Source organism: Apus apus, chromosome 20 (assembly GCF_020740795.1).
Source record: "Apus apus isolate bApuApu2 chromosome 20, bApuApu2.pri.cur, whole genome shotgun sequence".
Classification (NCBI taxonomy): Eukaryota; Metazoa; Chordata; class Aves; order Apodiformes; family Apodidae; genus Apus; species Apus apus.
This window is the reverse complement of record NC_067301.1, coordinates 3,446,764-3,468,156: the sequence shown is the minus strand read 5'-3', so window position 1 is coordinate 3,468,156 and position 21,393 is coordinate 3,446,764. Positions and strand designations below refer to the sequence as shown.

The following is a 21,393-nucleotide window of genomic DNA, read 5'->3' as shown; positions in this document are numbered from 1 at the left end:
AATGATCAAGTGACTACTGCTTTCTAAGTTACCAGTAATGTTTCAGTGCTCACCTGAAGGAACTTTAGCCTGTCACTTGGTTCTGAGGAAAAAGACACTCTGTTGTGTCAGTTGTGTTGCTCTGTTGTAAGGCCCAAAGAAGTGGCATGTCTCCAGAACCCTGTAAATGTTCTCTCCTCTTTGGTAACACAGTAACTGAGCTCCCCAAACCAGAAGACTAAAAGAAGGAACCTGCTCTGCAGCATAAAGGCAGAATCTTCAAAGAAATGTAAAGGAGATGGGAGCTGTCTCAGAATGGGACTTTCAGAAGTGAGTATCTGGGGAGCCCAAGGATGTGCTTCCACTCCCTCAGACCTTTTGTCTTCACTGAGGAAACTATGTGTATTTTTGAAATGTACAAACATCAGATTTTTTTTATGGCAAGGCCTTACTGCTTCATCCACATTAAAATTTAATGCAGGGCCAGTCCTTGAGCTCCTTTGGAAATGTCAGTCAAAGCTGCAGCAGGTAACAGAGGAAAAAGAGGGGAGATGCAAGACCAGAAGAATAAGGAACTCGTGACCCTTCCAGAAGAAAATGATGCTGTTTCTCTGAGGTGACTGTGATTCTCCTTGTACACCCCATGTTTGCCTTCTCCATTGTGCTCTGTCTGCTCTGAGTCTTTCTGCCCCAGGAAGGCCATCCTCTGCCACAGCTGCCCTCCCCATGACCTCCAGCTCTCTTGCCCCTCACTCATCACTGTGCTTCTAGGATTTTTTCCCTAAATGCACAAGGGAAATGGCAAAGCTGTCAGAAAACCTGGATTTTTCCAGAGCTGATGTTGTTCATGGCAAGGAGGGTCAGATTTTTTGTTATGGGAAACCCATGACAACGATAAAAACAACAATGCCCCACCCTCCCACTTCTCTCCTGGCTGTGATTTAGATGGTTGTGATGCTGGCAGGGATCATCTCAGCTGGGGAAATGGGTCAAAGGCAGAGTCAGGAAAAACTTTTGAGAACCATCTTGGGGTTGGGAGTACAGCAGTGAGGGGTGTGAAGTGCTCTTCCATGACATGGAAACTGGCTTGTTTGTTTGTTGTTTTTTTTTTTGCATGGGTTGTGCTTTGTAACATGGCATAAGTGATCTTTGGTGGGTATTCAGATCTGTGTGCAGCCCTGTGTGGCTTGGGGAGCCCCTGTGATGGAATGAGGCCAGTGAAGGAGTGAAGGAAGAGTTAACCAAAGCCTTCAAATCAAACCAGCTCCCCTGGGTCAGAGCAAAGGAAACAAACTCTGAGCTTAGGTTTCTGTGCTGTGTTTGGGTTTTTTGATCTGGCCTCCAGTTTGGATGCCAGAAGTTTCTAAAGCTGGCCTGGTGTGACTCTGATCCTATTTGAAACATTGGCATAACTCATGTGGAATTCAGTAAGGCAAAAAAAGAGCTGTGTCTTGGAGTGCATCAGCTGAGTGTTTGGGACAGGGACTGTCTTTTGTCCTCTGTCCAGCACCTCATACACTATGGTCCTGGTTCTGAGATGTATCAGCAATGCAAACAGTAAATAATAATGTTTTGTGAGTTGATCAGGGCTCAGGGCCTGATCAGGACACATGTGTCACATCTCTGTATGCATGAGTGTCAGAATTAGGGAGCAGCAAATATTTAATCACAATAAATAGACACATTTTCTTCCTTTTTCCTGAGGAGCTGGTCAACCATCCAGCTCTTTTATTTATTTATTAAATATCACTAGAGCTGGTTCAGCAGCAGGGGAGCACTGCTCTTTCTCCCAAATGATGATTGCCATGAAGCTGGAGGAATCAGTCATTTCTGGCAAGGGGAAAAAAAAAAAAAAAAAAAGGAGCCTGTTTGGTGGGTTAATGATGCAGGGTAAATAGTGACAGTGGCCAGTGGTGTGAGCACAGCAGACATGACCTAAGGGAATCATAGATTCTGAGGGGGCTGTTGCTGCTGCTTCTCTGTAATGCGATTGTCTCTTGATAATGGCTTCAACTTCTTCTTCTCCCCCCCCCCCTTTATCATTATTGACCAAGGAGCATCAGTAAGGCTAGAGAATAAATAGTTCCCTGATGGTTAACAACAGGCTCTCCACCAATTGGAATTCAAGCTGTGCTCCCTGTTATATTCTTTCTAATCACACTTTATTGCATAGAGCAGAAAATAAAGCATCTATTCCCCCCCACACACACCCCTTTTTCTTCCTTGCTACCCCTGGGAAATTGGGTGCTGGCTTCTCATGGAGCAGGTGAGAGGAGGCGCTCGGGCTGAGCAAGCACCAGTGGGGACGAGGTGTCCTCGCAGACTGGGGGGTGTCCTCGCAGACTGGGGGGTGTCCCCGCAGACTGGGGGGTGTCCCCGCAGACTGGGGGTGTCCCCGCAGACTGGGGGGTGTCCCCGCAGACTGGGGGTGTCCCCGCAGACTGGGGGTGTCCCCGCAGACTAGGAGCCCCCCGCTCACTGGGAAGCCCCTTCCCAAGGGCGGGTGCAGGGAAGTCCCTCCCCGCCGAGCGGCCCCCGGGGACAGCCGGGTCCGGGCTCAGGGCTGGGTGAGCTCGGCAGCCGCGGTGCTGTGTGTGTGTGTGTGTGTGTGGCTGGGGGCTCTGCCCGCTCCCCCCGTCCCGCCCCCGCTGCCGCCACCCCCGGCGGCGCGGCCCGGAGCGGAGCGGCTGGACGGGGCGGGCGGCGGGGCCGCTTGGCTCCTGCGCGCCCCAGTGTTTGCTCAGCCACCCACCCACCCCCCCCCCCTCCGCCCCCTTTTCGTCTGGGGCCGGCTTGGGGCTGGCTCCAGGCTCCCGGGGGCGGGAGGTGATGATTTTCCAGTGGGTATTTGTCAGGTCAGAGTCTGCGCCGCCCGCCGGGCTCCGCGCCTCGCTCCTCGGGTTATTTATTACCTCTCTTCCCGGCGGCAGCGCTGCGGCTCCGGGGCTGCTGCCAGCAACCCGCGGCGGCGGCGGGGACCCCGGCGGGGGGTTCCCGAGCAGCGACGGGCCGGTGGGAGCGCTCCCCGGCTCTGCCCGCAGCCCTCTGCCCCCGCGCTCCGCGGCTCTCGCCCCTCCGGGAGAGTCTGGTGCTTGGCGAGGGAGAGGCAGCAGGGAAACAAGGGTTTTCTGAGGGCTGGAGGAAGGCTGGTGGTTCAGAAACAGTTTTGGAGCTGAGTTAGAGGAAGCTCGTGTGTTTCTAAGCGCGACATTTGGTGGAGGTGGAGGCACCGTTACAGGAGCATCTCAGCCTCCGCTGCTGTCCAGCAGTTCGGTGAAGCTCTTGGTACCCGAAACGAGCTCATCCCTCCCTATTCATTCGCTCGGAAGTCCCTGTCAGGCAAGAGGGAAGGTTTTGTTTTCCAGACTTTTCAGTGACTACAGCCCATGGCTTCACGTGGTGGCCTGAGAGACCCGGGGCCGCCAGAGCTGCTGGCCAAGGCTGAGTGTGATAGGATGGGGCTGGTGCTCACCTGAGCACGGAGTCATTCCTGCGGGTCAAGTGATGGAGGGAGACACAAGGCTGGCCTGGGATGGGCTCTGGAGAGCTCTGGTGTGTGTAAGCTCCTGGACTGGAGGATGGGGTCAGTGCTGTGACACTCTGGCAGCCACAGTGTACTTTTCTAATGCAGAATAACTCAAAATGCCCATGCCAACACTGTTGTATGATTTACTTTTAATATATTTTTGTTGAGTTGCTGTATGTCAAGTTGGATTTTTAAGATAAAATGGAAAGCAATCCCTAGGCTGACCTTACCTGCTGCTGCTGGCTGAGTTGTGTTCCAAAGATACCTTTAATCAAAGGATCTCTTAATGCTTTCCAGATCTTCATTAACATTTCACCCTTATTTCAGTTTCTTTGCATGCAGATTTCTTGTGTGCCCAATCGGTTTGTTTTCCTTGTCAGGGGACAGTGTGGCTGGGGTGTCCCTCCCTGGATTTTGTGTCTGGGATTGTGACATGAGCCTGCTCAGAGTGATGGGACAGGAACACCAGGGAAAGGTCTGATTTTTTGGGTGACTTGTCAGAAGGTAATGCCCCTGTTGTGTAGGGAATGGCCACAGCATGTGGGGAAAATGGTCTTGCTTCTGTTTGTGATGGTGATTGTAGTCTCAGCTTTCCCTTCTGTACCTGCTGTACTAGCCTGTCCCTTGGAGAGAGGAGAATTGCTGATGTTCTTCCTGAAAAGAGCAGGCACTTAAACCTGATCCATTGGTGCACCTCCAGGGTCCTCACGTGTGACACACACACTACCTACATTTCTTTTTCAAGGGCAAGCAGCTCACAATTCAGTCTTGCTCCTGACAGCTTGACTCCTTCCTGTTGCTAAGGTGCCTTTCAGACTTGAAACTTCTGTGTTGCTTGCAACGTACTGGCCAGTTCCAAAAAAAGTGGGAAGTAACAAATTTTTCTGTCTCACCGTGAATGACACCTCTCACTTCCTGATCTCCCTGGACACAGGGGAATACAAGAAGCAAAGTAAATATTATTTGTTACTGGTTTGCTTTATTTCTCTCCTGGTGTTGCACCAGCATCCCCAGGGCTCCTGACCCCTTTTATTTATTTGTTTGTTTGTTTATTTATTTATTTTATTTCCCTGTTTCCCCCATCTGTTGCACTCACCCCCACTCCCAAGCAGTGAAAATATGTCCCAAAAGGCTTTGCCTCTGGTTGATGGGGAGAGGAGAAAAGAGACAGCTATAAACTTCCAGGATGTGTCAGGGCAGCTGTTGTTAAGAGGTGGGTTCAAAGTGACACAGTGAAGGGGAACGTGGTACTTGGGAGGCAAAGGGGACTGCACAAGCAGGTGGGAAGGACAGGGAGAAATGCTAAGCAGTGAGAGGTGGTTAGCAGCACTCAGAAGCTGCTAATTATCCCACGCTCCAGCTTGTTCTCATGAGAGCTGGGAAACTCTCCCTTTGATCCTCCTGCATTTCATCTTATAATTGGATGGGGCTTCCAGATGTTGCTGCTGAGCATTTTAGGGAGCTGATGGAAAGATGTATCTTGAATCCAGGCCTTGGACAATCCCAGAGGTGTTTTCAGTGCTTTGCTAAAGGTGTGCTTGGGACACTGCTCCTGTGAAGTTATTGCTAGGGTTTCTTTGTGTTGTCTCCTGAATGGCCTTCTCTTCACTATATACATCCTTAAGGTTCCACCCTTTTTTTACTCAAGTTTAATGGAGAACAGAGCTGAATGTTTATTTCCTCCTGCTTTGAAGAGGTTTGAATTGGATTAAGTTTGTGTCTCATTGCTGCAGTTCTGTATTCCAATAAATGGATTTACTGATTTAGCCTTATTTAGTGGTAGCTACTGCAGCAGCAAGTCTGGAGACAGCTCCAAGAACATCAATGGAAAGGGAATTTTGAATTTGTCATTGCAAATATGCATGCTGAAAGCCTGATTCTGGCAGCTAGATCTTTTCAGGAACGGTACATCCAACTTAAGCAAAACAACTTGAAGGTTAAAGATGTGATTTTTGCAGTAAATTGTTCATTAGAGGGCTGCAGAACAAGATATTAGCAGAAATCAGCTGGGGAGGAAGAGTCATGCTTCCTGTCTGCTCCAGGAGGAGACAAATCCACTCACAAAACACCTGGTCTCACAGAACTTCTGACTACAAACTCTCATTGCACTGCAGATTTCTTTAGTACTTCCAGAAGAATTTCTCCTGTGGCACAATGCTGGCAGGATGGAGAACCACAGGGATGGAGAAAGAAGGTCTTTTGTTTGGAAAAAAGTTACAGATCTATCAGTGTAGTTGAAGAACTGTAGGTATAACAGTATGATCTCTTATTATTATTCCAAATATAATGCCTTTCCCCAGGGGAGTAATGCAAATAAGATCAGAAAAGCTCCTCTCTTAGAAAAGCTTCCCAAGTGGGAGTTAGGCAGTGTGAAATGGCTCTGTGAGTTTAGTGGTAAACTTCTTCGTGCAGATAAGCCCTGGCTCTTGGAACAATCCCAGGGAATGTCACAAAAGAGGGCATCAGTGTTACTTAAGGGCCAGGAGTTTTCTAGGGAAATGTTTTCTGTAATCAGCTATAATCTGAAATGAGGTGACAGTGCCTAGATACCATGGTGACATAGATAGATGGGATGTGCCAGCTACTCCCTGTAAAAACTTCTTGAGGATCTATCTCCTTAGGAATGAAAACAGCCAGTTCTTGTGAAGGCTCATAGCTCCAGATGGAAGAAGAAGCTGCATTCACCCAGACATGCACATTCCTGTTGATCCTGCTCGGCTGTTGACCATGCAGCTTTGTCCCCTTCATCTCTACCTACTCATGAGGTGTCACAAGCACCACAGTGTGTTTCTGGCAGTTTGAAGGTTAATCCAGACTGGGACTTGATCTCCATATTCACTCAGGGAGAACTGATACAACCTTTGTAGTTACAAGAAAAATCCCAAATATGTTGGAACAATGAGCATCCTTGCAGTGAAATACAGCAAATTCTCTGGGGAGTTATGCTAGGTCCACTCTCTCAGGTATTAGTAGGAGGGAGGAGGAGAATCTTTTACTCAATAATTTACAGATCCATAAAGATGTATTGTTTTTTTAAGCAAACAGGAATTATTTGGAAATTAAAAGCAATGCCATCCCTAGAAATGCATTCAGTTACTTTGTCAAGACAATTTTCTGTTTGTTTCCTATGATCTTTCCATGTGCATCCTAATCAGTGTTTTGCTGTAATTGTGATTAGAGACCATACCACAGAGACAGGCTCCTGAACAACTGAAGGGAAGTAACAAGCAGTTGGGTGGTAAGAGACTGGAGTGTCTTCTGGATATTTACAATGGATTAGGCTTTTTTATTTTAGGGTCAGTGCAGCTTTAACCTAGATGCAGTGGTTCCTGGCTAATGCCAGCATTGCTTCTGGGTGCAAAGCACGGGTGTGAAATGTCTGCATGCTTGAAGTACTTGAAAAGGAAGACAGGAACTTAAAAAGATCTCTTTCCTTTGCTGCTTATCCTCAGTAATTGGCCCCAACTTCCTCCTAAGTCTTTCCTGGATAGTGAAAAATGAAATGTGTGTTGGAACCCAGCTTCTTGCCCCTTCAGCTGTTGGCACATCTGTTAGGCTGCTGAGGATGAGATGCAAGTTCCCATATGGCTGAAACGTTAGTGACTGAAATTCTGATGACTGCTCCCATGAAGCCAAACTAATATCTCAGCAGCCTCTTGGTGGATATGCTCAGAACCTGGGTTTGATATTTTAGCTCTTTCTATCATTCTCAGGGCACAAACCAAAGAAAAGTTAGCTCTTGTTTACCCAGAATCTACGTGCTGAGTGTGCATGGCTGTGCATCTTTGTGTGTGTAACAGTGGCTGACCCTTGGTGCCAGGCTGTCACTGCCACTGCCTGTGTCAACTGCTGCAGGACTGTAGCTGTTCCCTTCATTTTATACACAGCCATCTGTGCTACAACAACAGATGAAAGGAATAGCTTTTGCCATCAGGGCACTGTTCAAAACTCCTTTTTATCCTTTCCTCCTGGAGCAAAACCTCAACTTTTGTGAGTGTACAAGGGAGTTTTTGAAGTGTCTGCTGGCAATGTAGCTGTTTGCACGTGTGCCTTTTGAGTGTGAAGAGTGAAAATGGTTTGTGCCATGCCTGGGTGCAGATTAATTTTGGCTAAGGCAAGGAAGATGTGTGACAACATAAATTTCTCCCGCTGTGAACAAAATAGTTATTTATAAGTATTTGCCAAAGAGTTTAGATGAACAGTTTTAGGCATCAGGCATCCAAATGACTTGTAAACTGCTTGCTCTGACATTTCTGCATTTGCCACTTGTGTTTTATGGCTCACAATTACTTGGTTTTGCTTAGTGATTGAACTTGAGAAGAACAGAAATATAGAAAAAGGTACTAGGAGATAGAAATGAACGAGGCAGGTGAACACTAGAAATCTTGTGCTTCCCAACTCTGCTCTACAGAGATGTTTTCTCTGTTTTGAGTGAAGAACCTGAGTTTGGAGTCACTATGTCAATTGCTGCAGTCACACAGTGAGGGAAAAATAGGCAGAAATAGAAGTTGGAATCCCTGGCTCCTCATGGAGAAAAGTTCCAGTTTGGAAGTCTGACAAACAAAACCCAGTGCTAACTGGTTGCAGCAGGCAGCTCCCCCTGTCCACAGGCATCCTGTGCTTGCCATGGAGCAATGCAAGGGAAGGAGCAGGAAAGTTGCTCTTCTTCCAAGAAACTTAAACCACCACGAGAAGATTAACATGTGTAAATGCTTGTTTACGTATTGTTTTGAAATTCCCTTTGTTTTGTTTTTGTTGTTCTTTTTTTATCTAAGTTTTTGTTTGATGAAAGCACTCTGTGGCACTGTAGTCATGGCAACAAGTTAACTTGAATGAGCCTCTTTCTCTAGGAATGTAAGATTTAAAAGCAAACCCAAACAAGACTCTAGCCTTCCTGTGGCCCTGACCCAGCATTTCTTTCTAGTGATGGAGGCAGGAATGAGGAGTGGGTACAAAGTTGTTTATGTGCATTTGTCTCTTTGAGCTCACTGGAGACTCTGCTTGTGTCTGTGACTATTTATAGGTATGTCTTTGGAAATGTTTTGTTCAAATATAACGTAGGTGTAGAAATGACCATGTAGGAGTTCTGGTCACAGTGACACTGAGGTTATCACTGCCTTGCTGTGCTGGTGTTGCCCTACATAGCCCATTGCTGTAACTAGAATTGTTTAGAAGCTTTTCTAATCTGCACGGCTCCTTAGTGAGGTGCAGTTATACTGGTGGAGAGGAGATGTATGCTAGTCCCATCATTACTAGAGCATTGACCACACTGCCATCAATTTCTAGACAGTGGGAGAATAAAAACAATACAAAACCTCCCTGCAGAGATACCAAATAATTTAAAAACTCTAATTAATGTGTTTAAAAGCTCTAAGCCAGCTCAGGTAGTGTGCACTTCAGCACCTCCTAAATTGGTCAAGGCAGGTTCTACCTAGACTATAATCTGATCTTTCTAGCATGTGTTAAAAGCAGTCACACCTTGAATACTCCAGACAATTCTGACACAGTTCTGCCAAAGGACTAGCTAACAAAGTTCATCTGCCTAACTTAAAAAAAGCACCCTGTTTATGCCCATGTGTTTGTATGAATAACGGGAGAGACCCATGGCTTGTTCTTTAATGGCACTGAATGAGGTGGGGATGGCACACCTAATGTTATCTTCTTTTCAATGGTCACTATTTATTTATTGTTTTAACCCAGCAATAGATTCCAGCCATACCCAGATTCTTGGGTAGTCAGTTTTTCAGTGTATCTGTTACTGGGATTGGAGGAGGGAAGGCGGGCAGGAAGCTGGGGAAGTGGAGTAGCAAAGAGTGATCTACAAGTGTTGGGACACAGCCAGGCTTTAGATTAATACAATGTGACCATAATTTCACCATCTTTTGATATGGTGAGGCTTTTTTAGCAGTGGAGCCAAGCACAGTAGCACAAACAAAGGCTTGAGGGAAAAATAGAGACTGGTGGAGGCTTTTTTTTTTTCTGCAGGACACCTCTGGTATCTCGAGGCTTTGGCAACAGTTACAAATTAGCAATAATGACCTCTGAGGAGAGAGGAATAGACAAGGGAGAAAGATGTATTATTTAATTGCAAGATGCACAAAGAAATGTACTTAATGCAGAGAGAAGCTTGGGGAAGCTGTCCAACAGCTGGAACTGCAAAGGCAGCAGCTCTTGCCTTGAAAGTAAAGGGTCAGAGAGAATGGGTTCTGTTAACAGCAGCTTTGATACTCAAGGTCTTATTCCATTGGTGATTTCAGGAAGTGCTTTCTTTACATCATGGAGGCATCACTGGAGTGTAGCTAAACTTTTTGGTTTCTAAAACCTTTGCAGAGAAGAGCAATCTCTTGCTAAATTATGAGGGACCAGAAACACTGAAGTCAGGAAAAATTTGCCATTGGTTTGAATGGAAACAGGGTTGTGCCCTTTTAATTTAAACTTCTGTAGAGATCTCAAGGCTGATTCTGATCTAAGTTGCCACAACGTTCCTGAACTTCAAACAGTGAGGAGAGATGAATCGGTCCTTGTGTCATTTGATAAGTTTTGCAGTGCCATGTCCTCTGACAGCAGATCCCAAAGAATGGTCACTCAGTGCCCAGCCAGCCTCCCAGTGTGGGCACAGGGGGATTCTTGCTCTGCAGTGTGTGTAGCAGCATCCAGAGGTCTCTGAGCTACAGGTAACTGTTCATAGCACAGCAGAACAACTATACGAGGTCAGAGAGAGAACAGAAAATGTGTTTCCTGCATGGGAAGTTATTAATTATTTAGATGAAGTGAGCAGCTAGTTTAGAATTAGAGTCCTTGCTTCCCAGATAAAATTTCCTTCAACTCTCCCAACAGACATTTAATTCCTCTAGTTTTTTGTGTACTGATCTACTTAGGCTGGTCACATAGCTGTACAGGGCACTTGTAGGGAAATTGATCTGGAAGAGGTACTTTGTGAAAATAATTTTATGAGAAGAGAGTTTCTTAAGCCACCAGTGACTCTCCCAGGCTGTTCTCTTGGAAGCAGAGAGAATGCCTGGATTAGACAGGGCTGTGTGCATTTTACAGCTCTGGTTTGTTGTGTGAGCTCATACTACCATGACCCTACTTTCAACAAAGAAAAATCTCTGAGTTCCATGGTGCTCCTTTTCCACTCCAATAAAATTGGTGTAAAAGGCAGTGTTCTGTATCACTGGGATTAAAAAGGATACAGCCCAGCAGTTCTTGAGAAAGTGTTTTTTACAGAGCCCAAACCCCTTCCAGTGTTCTCCTTCCCAACCTTCCTCCCTTGAATGCTCCACCTGTGCCCTCCCTGCTGATGCTCTTGCTGCTGGGCTGTCAAAATATCTCTCCTAATGAAGCAGTCTGGCCTGAGGCTACTGTTGCCTCCAATCCTGATCCCACTGAGCATGACTCTGGCAGCAGGGCTGGCTGGCCACACGCAGTGAGCACAGAGCTGGGCTACACCTGGCAAGGAATAGAAGATGGAAACAGTGAATCCTGACTGTTGGCCTTGGTGTGTTCTGGGACTGGGAAAGAGACTGGGGAAGACACAAATCTGGCTGGCTTGGGAGATGGTGGTGTGGCCATTTGGTTTCCTTCCCTGGCTTTTGGTAGGCTGGGTGATTTGGTAGGGACAGAGTTGTTGTTTTTCATCACTGGTGTGGCAGTGTCAAGGTCATTCTGTGGAAAGATAGGGAAGTGGGGAGAGGAGCTGCTAACCTGCAGTCTTAAAAGCCTCAGCACCTCAATTTCTTTGGGGGAAATGGCACGATTCAGTGGATACGACACCAATTGTTGAAAGACCTGTTTTATTCTCTAAGTTCTTCTGGTGTACAGGACAGAATTTTGCTGGCATTGATAGTTTTGGACTGTGAGAAACCCATGGTACAGACCTGCTACAAGGCCAGCAAGACCCGTGCTGCAGATGCAGCTGTGCTGATGGAATGTTTTATCTGTTCATTCTGGGCTGGAACCCTGCAAAGACAGGAGCTCTGGATTAGTTTCTGAACTCAGGCTGGTCATTTTACATGGACCTGGGTGCCTCTCTCCTCCCAGCCTCAACCTGTCTTTCCTGTAGGTGGGCAGGGCCTGCATCTCCAACAATGCACTTAGCACAAAGGAGCTTTGATCTCAGTTAGAAACTTGAAGGTTTGCTGTGACACATGTAAATGACATTTAGGAGGTTTCCCCTCCTTTTATAGGTAGAATAATGGAGGCATATCCAGGATAAGTAGTTCATCCATGAAACTGGGGATAGAATAAGGAGGAGAATCCTTACCTTGGAACTTTCAGACCTGTACCCGAAGCACCGTCTCTTCTTGTGAAATGTTTTCTAGCTCTTTGCAGTTGTGCCTCCTTTGACCTGAGAGAAAGAAAAGATCCAGGTTTTGTTTCAATCCAATTTGATGTATTCCAGAGGTGGAGAGCTAAATATTGGAAAATGGTTGCTATTTACTATGTTTCCTGTGGTAGTGCCTCTGTGAGCAAATGAAGAGTCATGCTTTCACTTTGGTAGGTGCCGTGGAAGCAACAGAAAGAGAGTGATTTGTGCCCCCAGAATTGAAAATGTGTTCCAGTTCCTCAGTGTGGAAGCTGCAAAGTGTACCTGGTTCTCTCTGTAACCACGTGTGCGTGGACTTGCTTAGATCTCTCTGATCCACTCTCCAGTGGTGAATCTGTTTACACTAATCCTGAAAGCTCTGCTGGTAAGAGACTGGAGCTGAACAATTTCAGACTGCTGCTGTTGAACTCAGACATCCAGCCAGAGCTCTTGTTCTTGGTTACAGTGGAGAGGGGTAGGGAGGACTTCTTAGTAACTTCTAGTTCTTGTAAGAGACTGATAGGATCAGCTTGAAACTGTGCCTCTTGAATCCTCCCAAACTCCCCTGAGTTCTGCCAGAACACTTCATGTGTGGGGGGAAACCCTGCCTGGTCCAAGCCATGCACCTCATGTTGAGCCACCATCCTGAGGCCTTACTCTTTCAATGCTGGGCCTCTACCCACCTTGGCTGGTGCACCTATCTCATGACTGGCATCAAGTGCCTGTTTTTTCGAGGGATGAAACACAGCCAAGTAGATGCTGCCCTTCTAGACTGAAGACTCAGCATATTCACTTATCACTAGGTCCAGATTTGAGCCCAGTTTCATTAGAGGAAAGAAGCAACTGAGCTGACATGCAGTGGGAAAACCCCATTGCAAGTCACCTTTTCCTTTAAAATAAAAGGTATATAAAAGTCCTCTGGGTTAGGAAAGGTTTCATTACAGCTGCCTGTTAGGGGCAGACTGGATGGTAATGCAAGGTGCTGGTAGGAGATTGAGTGTGCACCCAAACCACAGAAGTTCAGAGGACTAAAAGTACCACAGGATTTGTTCCAGAAGGAGGAAGGCCATTCTCGTTCTGCTCTCCTGTTACCCCTCCTGGAGGAAGCATGGAGACTTGTCTTTGGGAAGGCTGTGGCCAAGGTCTCTCTTCACTTGAAGGTGAAGTTGCCATTAGGAATAAAAATTGATAGAAAATAGAATGGTGGCCTTGAGAAAAAATACCCACTACCCAAGTTACAAAGAAGATGGAGTCAAAGGTAGTCAGAGGAGTTCTTGGGAAGTCTGAGTAGTTCTCAAGCCTTAGCAGAGAGCTCAGAGCAGTTCTAGGTATGCCAGGCATGAAGGTTTTCTGGGAGGGTAAAGAGCAAGCAGTGCTCACTGCGTGGCCTTCTTCCCTGACCTCCGTCCAGAATCCTCTTACACGCCTTCCCAGAGAAAGCCTGTGTCTCCCAGAGCCTCTTCCAAGCATTTTCCTTGGTTCATTAGGTGATAATAGAAAGTGATTTTTCCCCTGTCATCTTGAGCAATCAGAAGCATTAAGAATAAGAGCCTAAGCCTGAAAGCCTAAATGAGAGGGTTTGATGGGTATGTATCTCTGCCTCCTTCATTAGAGCAAGGAGCAAGGATGGTTCCCAGAGCTTGTATTTCTTGAGAATAAATAGGCAAGAAACAGGGATTGTGGTCAAGTAGTGTCAGGAGAAAACGGAGGTTTGGGGCTTAGATTCCATTCCCAGATCTGCTGAACCCCAGAGAGGCAGCTTCTTCCGTGTTTACTGGTATGAAGTGGTAGCTTGTCCCACAAGTGGCCCATTAGTGGGCTTTCTGTAGAGAGGCCTACCTTAGCTGGGAGCTGAGGCAGAAAATAACCCCTGTAGGATCTCAGGCAAATCACTTGGTCCCCCAGTGTGAACTTTGTCACCTGTATTAGCTTGTAGTTACTCGCAGTGGGACCGAGTAGCTGTGTGACTGCGGTGTGGGTACAGAGCTTCATGTGAAGCTTCAAGCCAGTTCTTGATCTCAGCCTCTTCACACTTCAGTTTTTCCACCAGTGAAATGAAGCTAAAAGCAGCTTCCTCAAGAAGGTGGTAGGAGGTGGTGGTGGTTTTTCTTCAAGAGATGGTGCTGAAGTGGCCAGGGCTGTTACTGCTCAGAAACTACCCTAACTCTGCCAGTGGCTGATTGGCACAACAGCAAACCCATTTCTCACTGAAGGCAAGTTCAACTTGCCACCACCTCCCTCTGTAAGAAAGCAGGTAGTAAGAGGCCTACCTTGGGACAAAGCTTGTTCTAGGAACTCCAGGCAGAACTCAGAACTCTCACCGTTCTGCCACCTTGTAAGACTTGTGGGATGTATTTCTTCTACTGTGTGTAAAGGGATCATTTATTTTTATTTCCCTTCTAGGTGGGATTTTTCCTGCACAGTCGATCCCACTTTGCATCCAAAGGTAGGGAACTCCATCTTGCTAATGTGACAAACCTCTGTAGCAACCACACAACTTAATTTTGGGCCAGGCTGTCCTCTCGGGGCAGTTTCACGTGGACTTTGTGCCATGTCTGCCACCGAAAACAAACGTATGCCCTGTCTAAGCCTTGCCACAGCAGCGCCCGGGACCAGGGCAGGCTGCGGCTTGTCTCCCCAAGTCACAGCGGGACTCTGCCAAGCGGCAGCTATTCCCAGAGGGGCCCGGGAATCCGGAGGGATGCCGTGTCCCCCCCACCGGAGCCGGGGGAGCCCCGGGCTGGTGGTTGCGGTGCTGGCCCCGCCGTCCGTCGCTCACCCCCCTCCCGCCGCCGGCGCCTCTCGCTGTTTAAATGGGCCAAGTTAGAGAAGCGGCGGCGGCGGCGGCGGCGACGGAGGGAAATCTTGTTTGGTCAGAGTCTCTGAACTATACTGTGACTTCTGAGCACGGATCAATATCTGTCTGGCCCGGCCCGGCCCGGCTCGGGGGGCAGCCCGGCCCAATATCCCACCATGGGGAGGCACTGAGGGGCTGCGGGCAGCGCGTGGCACCAGGGGATATAAATGTATATATATATATATATGTATGTGTGTGTGTCTCCGTGCGTGTGTATCTATACATAGAGATGTGTCACGTAATACTGCCTTCTTTTGGTGGCGTGTTTTTGGTTTGTTTTGGTTGGTTTGTTGTTGTTTTTTTTTGTGCGGGAGAGTGGCAATTCCACCGACCAACCCCGCCGCGATCATAAAGCCTCCGGGTGGGAGCGGGTCGAGTCTGCACTTTGCAGGTGAAGGAGGTGGGCGGCCCCCGGGAAACTTCTCCGCCCGCCCGGCTGTCTGGAGCCCCGCGGGCAGAGCCGGCACCGGCCGGGGGCTGCGTCCCCCCCCGCGCCCGGCGGGCGCCGGCGGCAGGGAGGGGCGGCGGGGGCGCAGCGTTTCATTTTAATTATTGCATATAAATAAATAAACCAGGTGTCAGTTTAAAGGAAGGGGGGAGGGGTGGGGGGGGGGGGGAAGGTTGAAAGGGTGGCTGGGTGGGCGGCGGGGAACCCTCCAGCCTGGCGAGAAGGTGGGTCCGTCTGGGGGAATCAATAAGCTTGCTTTTTTTTTTTTTTTTTTTTTTTTTTTTTAAACCAAAATAATGTCTACGGCAGCAGAGACCTCTCCGAGATGTCAGGTATTAGTCCGGAGGGGCAGATCTGCGAGCCACAGAGCAGCTCCCGTGTCTACGGTACATTAGCCTCTCCGTGGGAGAGGGATCCCAGACAGCTCTGGTGGGGAGCCAGCCCAGGAGATTTGTTAGCGGGCTGCTCCGGGGGATACCAGCCACCTCCGGCACCCGAGCGCCAAAGGTGCTTGTGTTGCTGCTGCTGCTGCTGCTGGCGCATTTCATCCAAACTCCAGACAGAGCGGGGGCAAGTTGAACCGGAGACATTAGAGCCACTGTGCTTTGGAGAGACGAGGGCGCACGGGGAGCGCAGCAGCACCATGCCTGCTATCAAGAAGGAGCGACTTGACAGGGAAGAGATGGCCCTGGCAGCTTTTAACCAGCCCATGGAAACCTTACCTGACTATCTCGCCCCTCTGGCCGCCGCTGCCATTCCGGTGGTAACCCCGCACCCTCCGGCTTACGACCAGATCTTTGCCCACCGCGCGTACCTGGGCTTCCACGAGACCCACCACCCCCACCCGCACCACCCGCACCACCCCCACCACCTCCCCGAGGACCTGATGCTGGAGAGGTTTTCCTCCATCCCGGATTTCCAACCTTTCTTTGACAACGGAGAGCCTTGCATCGAGGTGGAGTGCGGGGAGAACAAGGCGCTACTCTACATCAATAAGTTGTGCCAGGGGAGCAAAGGACCCTCCATCCGGTACCGGGGAGAGTGGCTCACCCCCAACGAGTTCCAGTTTGTCAGCGGCAGGGAGACAGCCAAGGACTGGAAGCGCAGCATCAGGCACAAAGGTAAAGGCGCTGCTTGTGCCGGGGTCCCCGCTCTCCTCTGCTCTTCCTCAGCATCCCCCCTCGCTGCCCACCCCCCTTGCTTCGGGAGCAGGATCCGAGGGGGCGGCTGGCTGCCTGTTAGAGCTCAGGACCGCATCCCCTGTGCCCGTACCTCCCCCGTACCTCCCACCCCCGCAACTCCCTGTCTCCCGCATCCCCTCACTCAGCGCCCCGCTACCGGGCTCTCCGGAGAGCGGCGAAGTTTTTTCCCCAGCGATATGGGAACAGTTGCTTTGGGGTGGGGAGGTGGGTGGGTTTGTGTGTGTGTGTGTGCTGGTGGTGGTGAGGGGGTAGCTCCTTTTTTTCTGGAGAGAAAGTTCCATTTGGCGCGGACCGGAGGTTTGAACACCAGGCAGATTTGGGGGTGCGGGGTGATCTCCCCCCGAGTCTGGAGGCTGTTCCCTTTCTCTCTCTTCTCCCCGGGGCTCTCCTCGGCGGGGACAGGGACGGGCAGCGGCGGGCGGGGCGGAGGGGGGTGTTCCCCTCGCAGCTGGGTGGTGCGGGACCTCCGCGGCGCGGGCGGCTGCTGACGGGAGCCTGCCCTGCCTCCCTCCCCTCCCCTCCTGCCTGCGCTGCAGCCCGAGCCGGCGCCGCAGTCCCGGGGCCGCTGGGGCAGGCGGCAGGTGGAGAACCGGGAACCGGCCGGAGGGGGCGGGAAGCGGGGGCGGGGGGGGGGGGACGCGGGAGAGGAAAACCGCTGCGAGACGTAATTAGATGAGAGCTGGAGGTGACAGCCCGGGGGGCTGAGGAGCTATTAGGAGGTGACTGACACCTCGCCGTGTTTATTGATCGCCAGGGAAAAGGGGAATAACTTCGGGGGCAGCACTAATTGTCGTTACTCCACTCGTCTCTTCTGTTTCTTTTATTACTGGGCTCCTGGCTGCCTTCAGGAAATCTCAATTCCTCTGGGGTGAGTCAGGAGGACTGAGGTGAACTGGACGGAGGAGCAGGGGGAGGTCCCCGGCGTGGGGCGGGGGGCGCGGAGCCCCGCGCGGGTGCGCGCAGGATGCGCGGGCTGGCGGCTGTGCCTGCCTGCGCCTTCGGCCTGGGCTCTCTCCAGACTGCGGTGGCGTTGGTACCAAGGTTAGGCTAAGGAGGGCTGCGCCGGTGCTGCTGTCCACGGGTATATCTGCAGGGGAGAAAGTCCCGGCGAAGGGGCAGGCGGGGTGGGAGGGGGTGTGGGTGCTGGTAGACAGGCAAGGGGAGGAGTGTTTGTATGGAAGGAGACGCGTGCTTCTGCCCCCCTTCCCAAAATCCTTTCTTTTATGAAGGTGCTGATTGTTTTTCCTTCTTTTTCTTCTTTGCATCCAGGGAAAAGTTTGAAGACTCTTATGTCCAAAGGAATCTTACAGGTACATCCTCCAATCTGTGATTGCCCTGGGTGTCGAATTTCGTCTCCAGTGGTAAGATGATTGTTAAACTATGTGCTTTAGTTAAGACATCTCCTCTCTTCTCCGCCTCCTTCCCTTGGAAAAAAAAAAAAAAAAACCAACAAAAAAACCAAACCCTTTGCTTCTGTGATCATGAAACCATGATGTCTGAGGGCCGGGAACTGTCAGTCATTGAGTTGCTGCCAGGGTACCTGCAGTTCGGTTCAAGGCTAGCAGAGGAGGAGTTTGTAAACAGAGCAGCTGGGAAGAGCAGTGTTTGAGCTGAAGGATGCAACACAGAGTGTGGCTGGGTGGTTTTCAGGGGGAGCTGTCTATATGAAAAGCAGTCAGTAGCCTCTTCCCTGTCCTCACCCCTTTCTTTTTGTGTATTGTGCAGAGGTTAAAAATGGCTAAATAAAGAAAAAGGGAATTATGGTGGCACCCACGTGATAAGAGAACAGCCACAGTTTACAAACCATTAATAGTGATTTTTTTAAAAAACATAAATTTAAGGAGGAACAAGCTCATCTTAAATTCTTACTAGTTTTACAACATTTATGTCATAGATCACAGTTGTTGCTTTTATAGGTCTATTCTTCCCAACTTTTGAGTTCCTTGTTTTATGGTGTCTGCTTTTATTCTGAGACTTTCAGAATCTCTAGCTGACATCAACATTTTCATGAAAAAGATGTTGATGCTATAAATAAAAAGCTATTGAAATCACAGTAAACTAAGGCTTTAAAACTAGTTCATTGTGTGGCAATAGCCATAAGATACAATAACATCTAAACCTGAGGGTAAAGCTGTTGGTTTGTGGAACTAAAGCAGGTCTTGGTCTGAACAAAATCCACTGTGACTTTACACTGTCAGTAGCACTGCAGAAGCTGATGCAGCTGGAAATGTGCCTACTTTTATCCACTGAAATCAACCCTTTTGATTATTTCTTTGAGATCCAGTGGACAATCTCTTTTCACCCACAGGAGCTTTATGATTCTGCACCACAGGATTGTGAATGTAAATGATGATGTGCATGCATGCTTATGTATACAAATACACATCTACATGGGAAGGGGCTTAGAGCAATTACCGTTCCATAAATTAAGTGAAGATACCATCTCTGTGATGAAGTCTCTTGCATCTGCTTTGTATAGCAGCAAGTCCATCCCAAAGCAGCAGCTGCCCATCCAGCTCTGAGTACTATTCTTGCAGCATTGCTGGTGTGTGTAACCCAGCAAACCAGAGACACTCAAACCTGGCTGCTCCAATGGACTTGTGTTGTTCCTCTGAGGTGAGGGGGCAAAGTGTGGTGTAATGAGCTTCCTCCAGTTTTGCATGTGCTTTAGTTACCAATGATGTGGATGAGAGGCCACCAAGCAGTGATGATCTGCAGTCCAAAACCACATGCCAGAGTTGCTGGTGGTGGAGTGTCTGGCCAGATGACACTGTCTACTGGTCACTTTACGGATACCAAGTTGCATGAGCTGGTAGCAAAAATGACACACTCTGCTTTCCTAGCAGCAACGTGTTTAATACTTGGACAGGGATACTGTGTGTTGGCAGAGGGAAGGCAGCTCTGCATGAAACAAGTGTCTTTTAAAATAGGACTGAGTATGATAAGTTCAGATCAAGGAAAAGAGAGGTTGGTACAGTTTTGTGAAGTAAAAATAGTCCTTCTGGGCTTGCATCCTGCTGCTTCCCCAGCTGTGTAAATGAGTTAGAGGGGGTTTGGGTGTCAGAATTTGCACAGCAAGGATGAATTCCAACAAGAGCTTTCATCAGAACTCGTTTCTTGGTGCTTAGTGCATTTTATTTTGGTGTTGTAATTAGAACACATACCTGACCAAACGACAGCTGCACATTTTGAACCTGGAATCTTTGGGCAGTGCCTTGTCATTGCTACCTGCCCTACTCACTCAAAACAGTTCCACGAGAAGGAGGATGAAAAATCAGGCACAGTTCATCCTTCTCCATTTAGTGATCACCCATTTAAGCACCACTGAGATAAAAAGGCTGTTTCTTAAATATAGAGATGCTTTTTATTTTATAGTCTAGCTAAGTCAAGCCTTGCAGTGGTGCTGTGGTGTTACCCCATGGAGGGAATGGAGATGGGGAGTGGATTCTGTCACCAGCTGGTTCCGCTGATCTGAAATCAGTCCTTGGACAGCGGGAATAGGCCAGGAAAACTCAAGGATTCCCTTTGTAACGGGGCAGGGCAGCTGCTCGGGAGCATCTGCATCTTCCCCCATCTGCGGACTGTCGGCTTACAGGGACCCGGCCCAGCTTTTCCTTCGGGAAAGGTTACATCCAATTTACCCAGCCCTGCCACCCCTGTCCAATCAGACTGGTAATGTCACGGGCTTTAATTACCGGCAGCGATTGTTCTGAGGCCCAGCCTGGGTTCTCTTTTGGGGTTGGGGAGAAAGCGGGGGGTGGGGGGTGTTGATCTGGAAAGGAAATTGCATCGTGCCCCAGAGCCGGGTTGGACAACGAGGAGCCAGAGCCGAGCCTTCCTCGACCCCCCCCCCTCCCCCCCCCGTGCCTGACTCGTTGCCAGCTGGGTCGGGCCCCCCGCAATAAGCCCCAGCCGGGCGGGCGGGACTCCCCCAGTTCCCATCCCCCGGCCCCCCTCGGCGAGCAGCGACCCAGCCGGGCAGCGGCCCCCGGCCCCCTCCGGGGCTGGCGCCGCGCTCTGCCCCCGGCCGCGCTGCCGGCAGGGGCGGGGGAAGCGTCTCCCGGCCCCGCCGCCCCCCCGGCCCCGCCGCCCCCCCGGCCCCGCCGCCCCCCCGGCCCCGCCGCCCCCCCGGCCCCGCCGCCCCCCCGGCCCCGCCGCCCCCCGCCGCCCCGTCGCAGCTCGTTTGCTGCAGCTGCAGACGCGGCCGGCGCCGGGGCAGCTCCGCCACCGACCGCCGGTTTCCTGCGAGGCGCGGGGGGAGCAGCCGCGTCGCGCCGGCCGCCCTGGCGCCTCCTTCCCCCGGGCCGCCCCCGCATCCATCCATCCATCCATCCATCCATCCATCCATCCATCCATCCATCCATCAGCGGCGGGGAGGGGGGCACTGCCGGCCGGGGGGGGGTGCGGGGCGGCCCCTCGGGGATGCGGGGTCGCTCCGGGGCGGGGGGGGATGCAGGGAGGATGCCCCGGGAATGGGGGAGCGCAGGAGGCTCCGGCGGGGCTGGGAAGGGGCGGCCCCTGAGGAGCTTTTGGGGGCTGAAGAGCAGAGTCAGCCCGTGTGCGCGGCCGGGGAGGCGCGGGGAGCGGTGCCTGCGCGGGGAGCGGTGCCTGCGCGGCGCGGTGCTGGCTGCTGCTTCCCGGCCCTGCAGAGCCCGGGGCTGGGACGCTGTGTGCTGCCCCGTGCTCTTCTGGAGCCGTGCTTCCCAATCTCCTGGGACTCTTTTTTTTTTTTTTCTGGACACGAGGTTTGTCAGATCTGGAGGGGAGGAATGGTGCAGGTCTCAGTCCCTTCCATTTGCTGGGGTCCACAAAGTTGTCAGATGTGAGCAGGGCTCTTCCCCTCTGGTTTTACTTGTCACTTCTGGGCGCACAGTTCATCTTGTTTGGAGCCCTGGATGGATTTCAGTCTGTTCTGGGGAAGCCCATTCCCTGCAGGCTTCCCTCTGTCCTCACAGAACTTGCCCCTGTGCTCCAAGTACCACTCACCCATTCTCTCTGTCCCCACTTTCAGACCCACAGCCGGGGCTGGGCTTCAAAGTGTGCTCACTGGCAGGGGGCTCCTTCACCCGAGGGAGG

General features: G+C 50.4%; 1 protein-coding gene across 4 annotated transcripts in view; it reads left to right on the top strand.

The window, feature by feature from the left end:
• The first annotated feature begins 15,424 nt into the window (after nucleotides 1-15,424).
• Nucleotides 15,425-21,393, top strand: part of SAMD11 (sterile alpha motif domain containing 11) — a 113,907-nt gene continuing 107,938 nt past the window's right edge. For 2 of the 4 annotated variants that reach the window (XM_051637203.1, XM_051637201.1), the window contains exons 1-2: nucleotides 15,425-16,236; nucleotides 17,587-17,678. In XM_051637203.1, coding sequence (XP_051493163.1) covers nucleotides 15,441-16,236; nucleotides 17,587-17,678 — 888 coding nt within the window. In that variant the 5' untranslated portion in view covers nucleotides 15,425-15,440. Of the gene's footprint in view, nucleotides 16,237-17,002; nucleotides 17,186-17,586; nucleotides 17,679-21,393 lie in introns of those variants that run through there. The other 2 variants (XM_051637202.1, XM_051637205.1) reach the window with 2 other exon arrangements.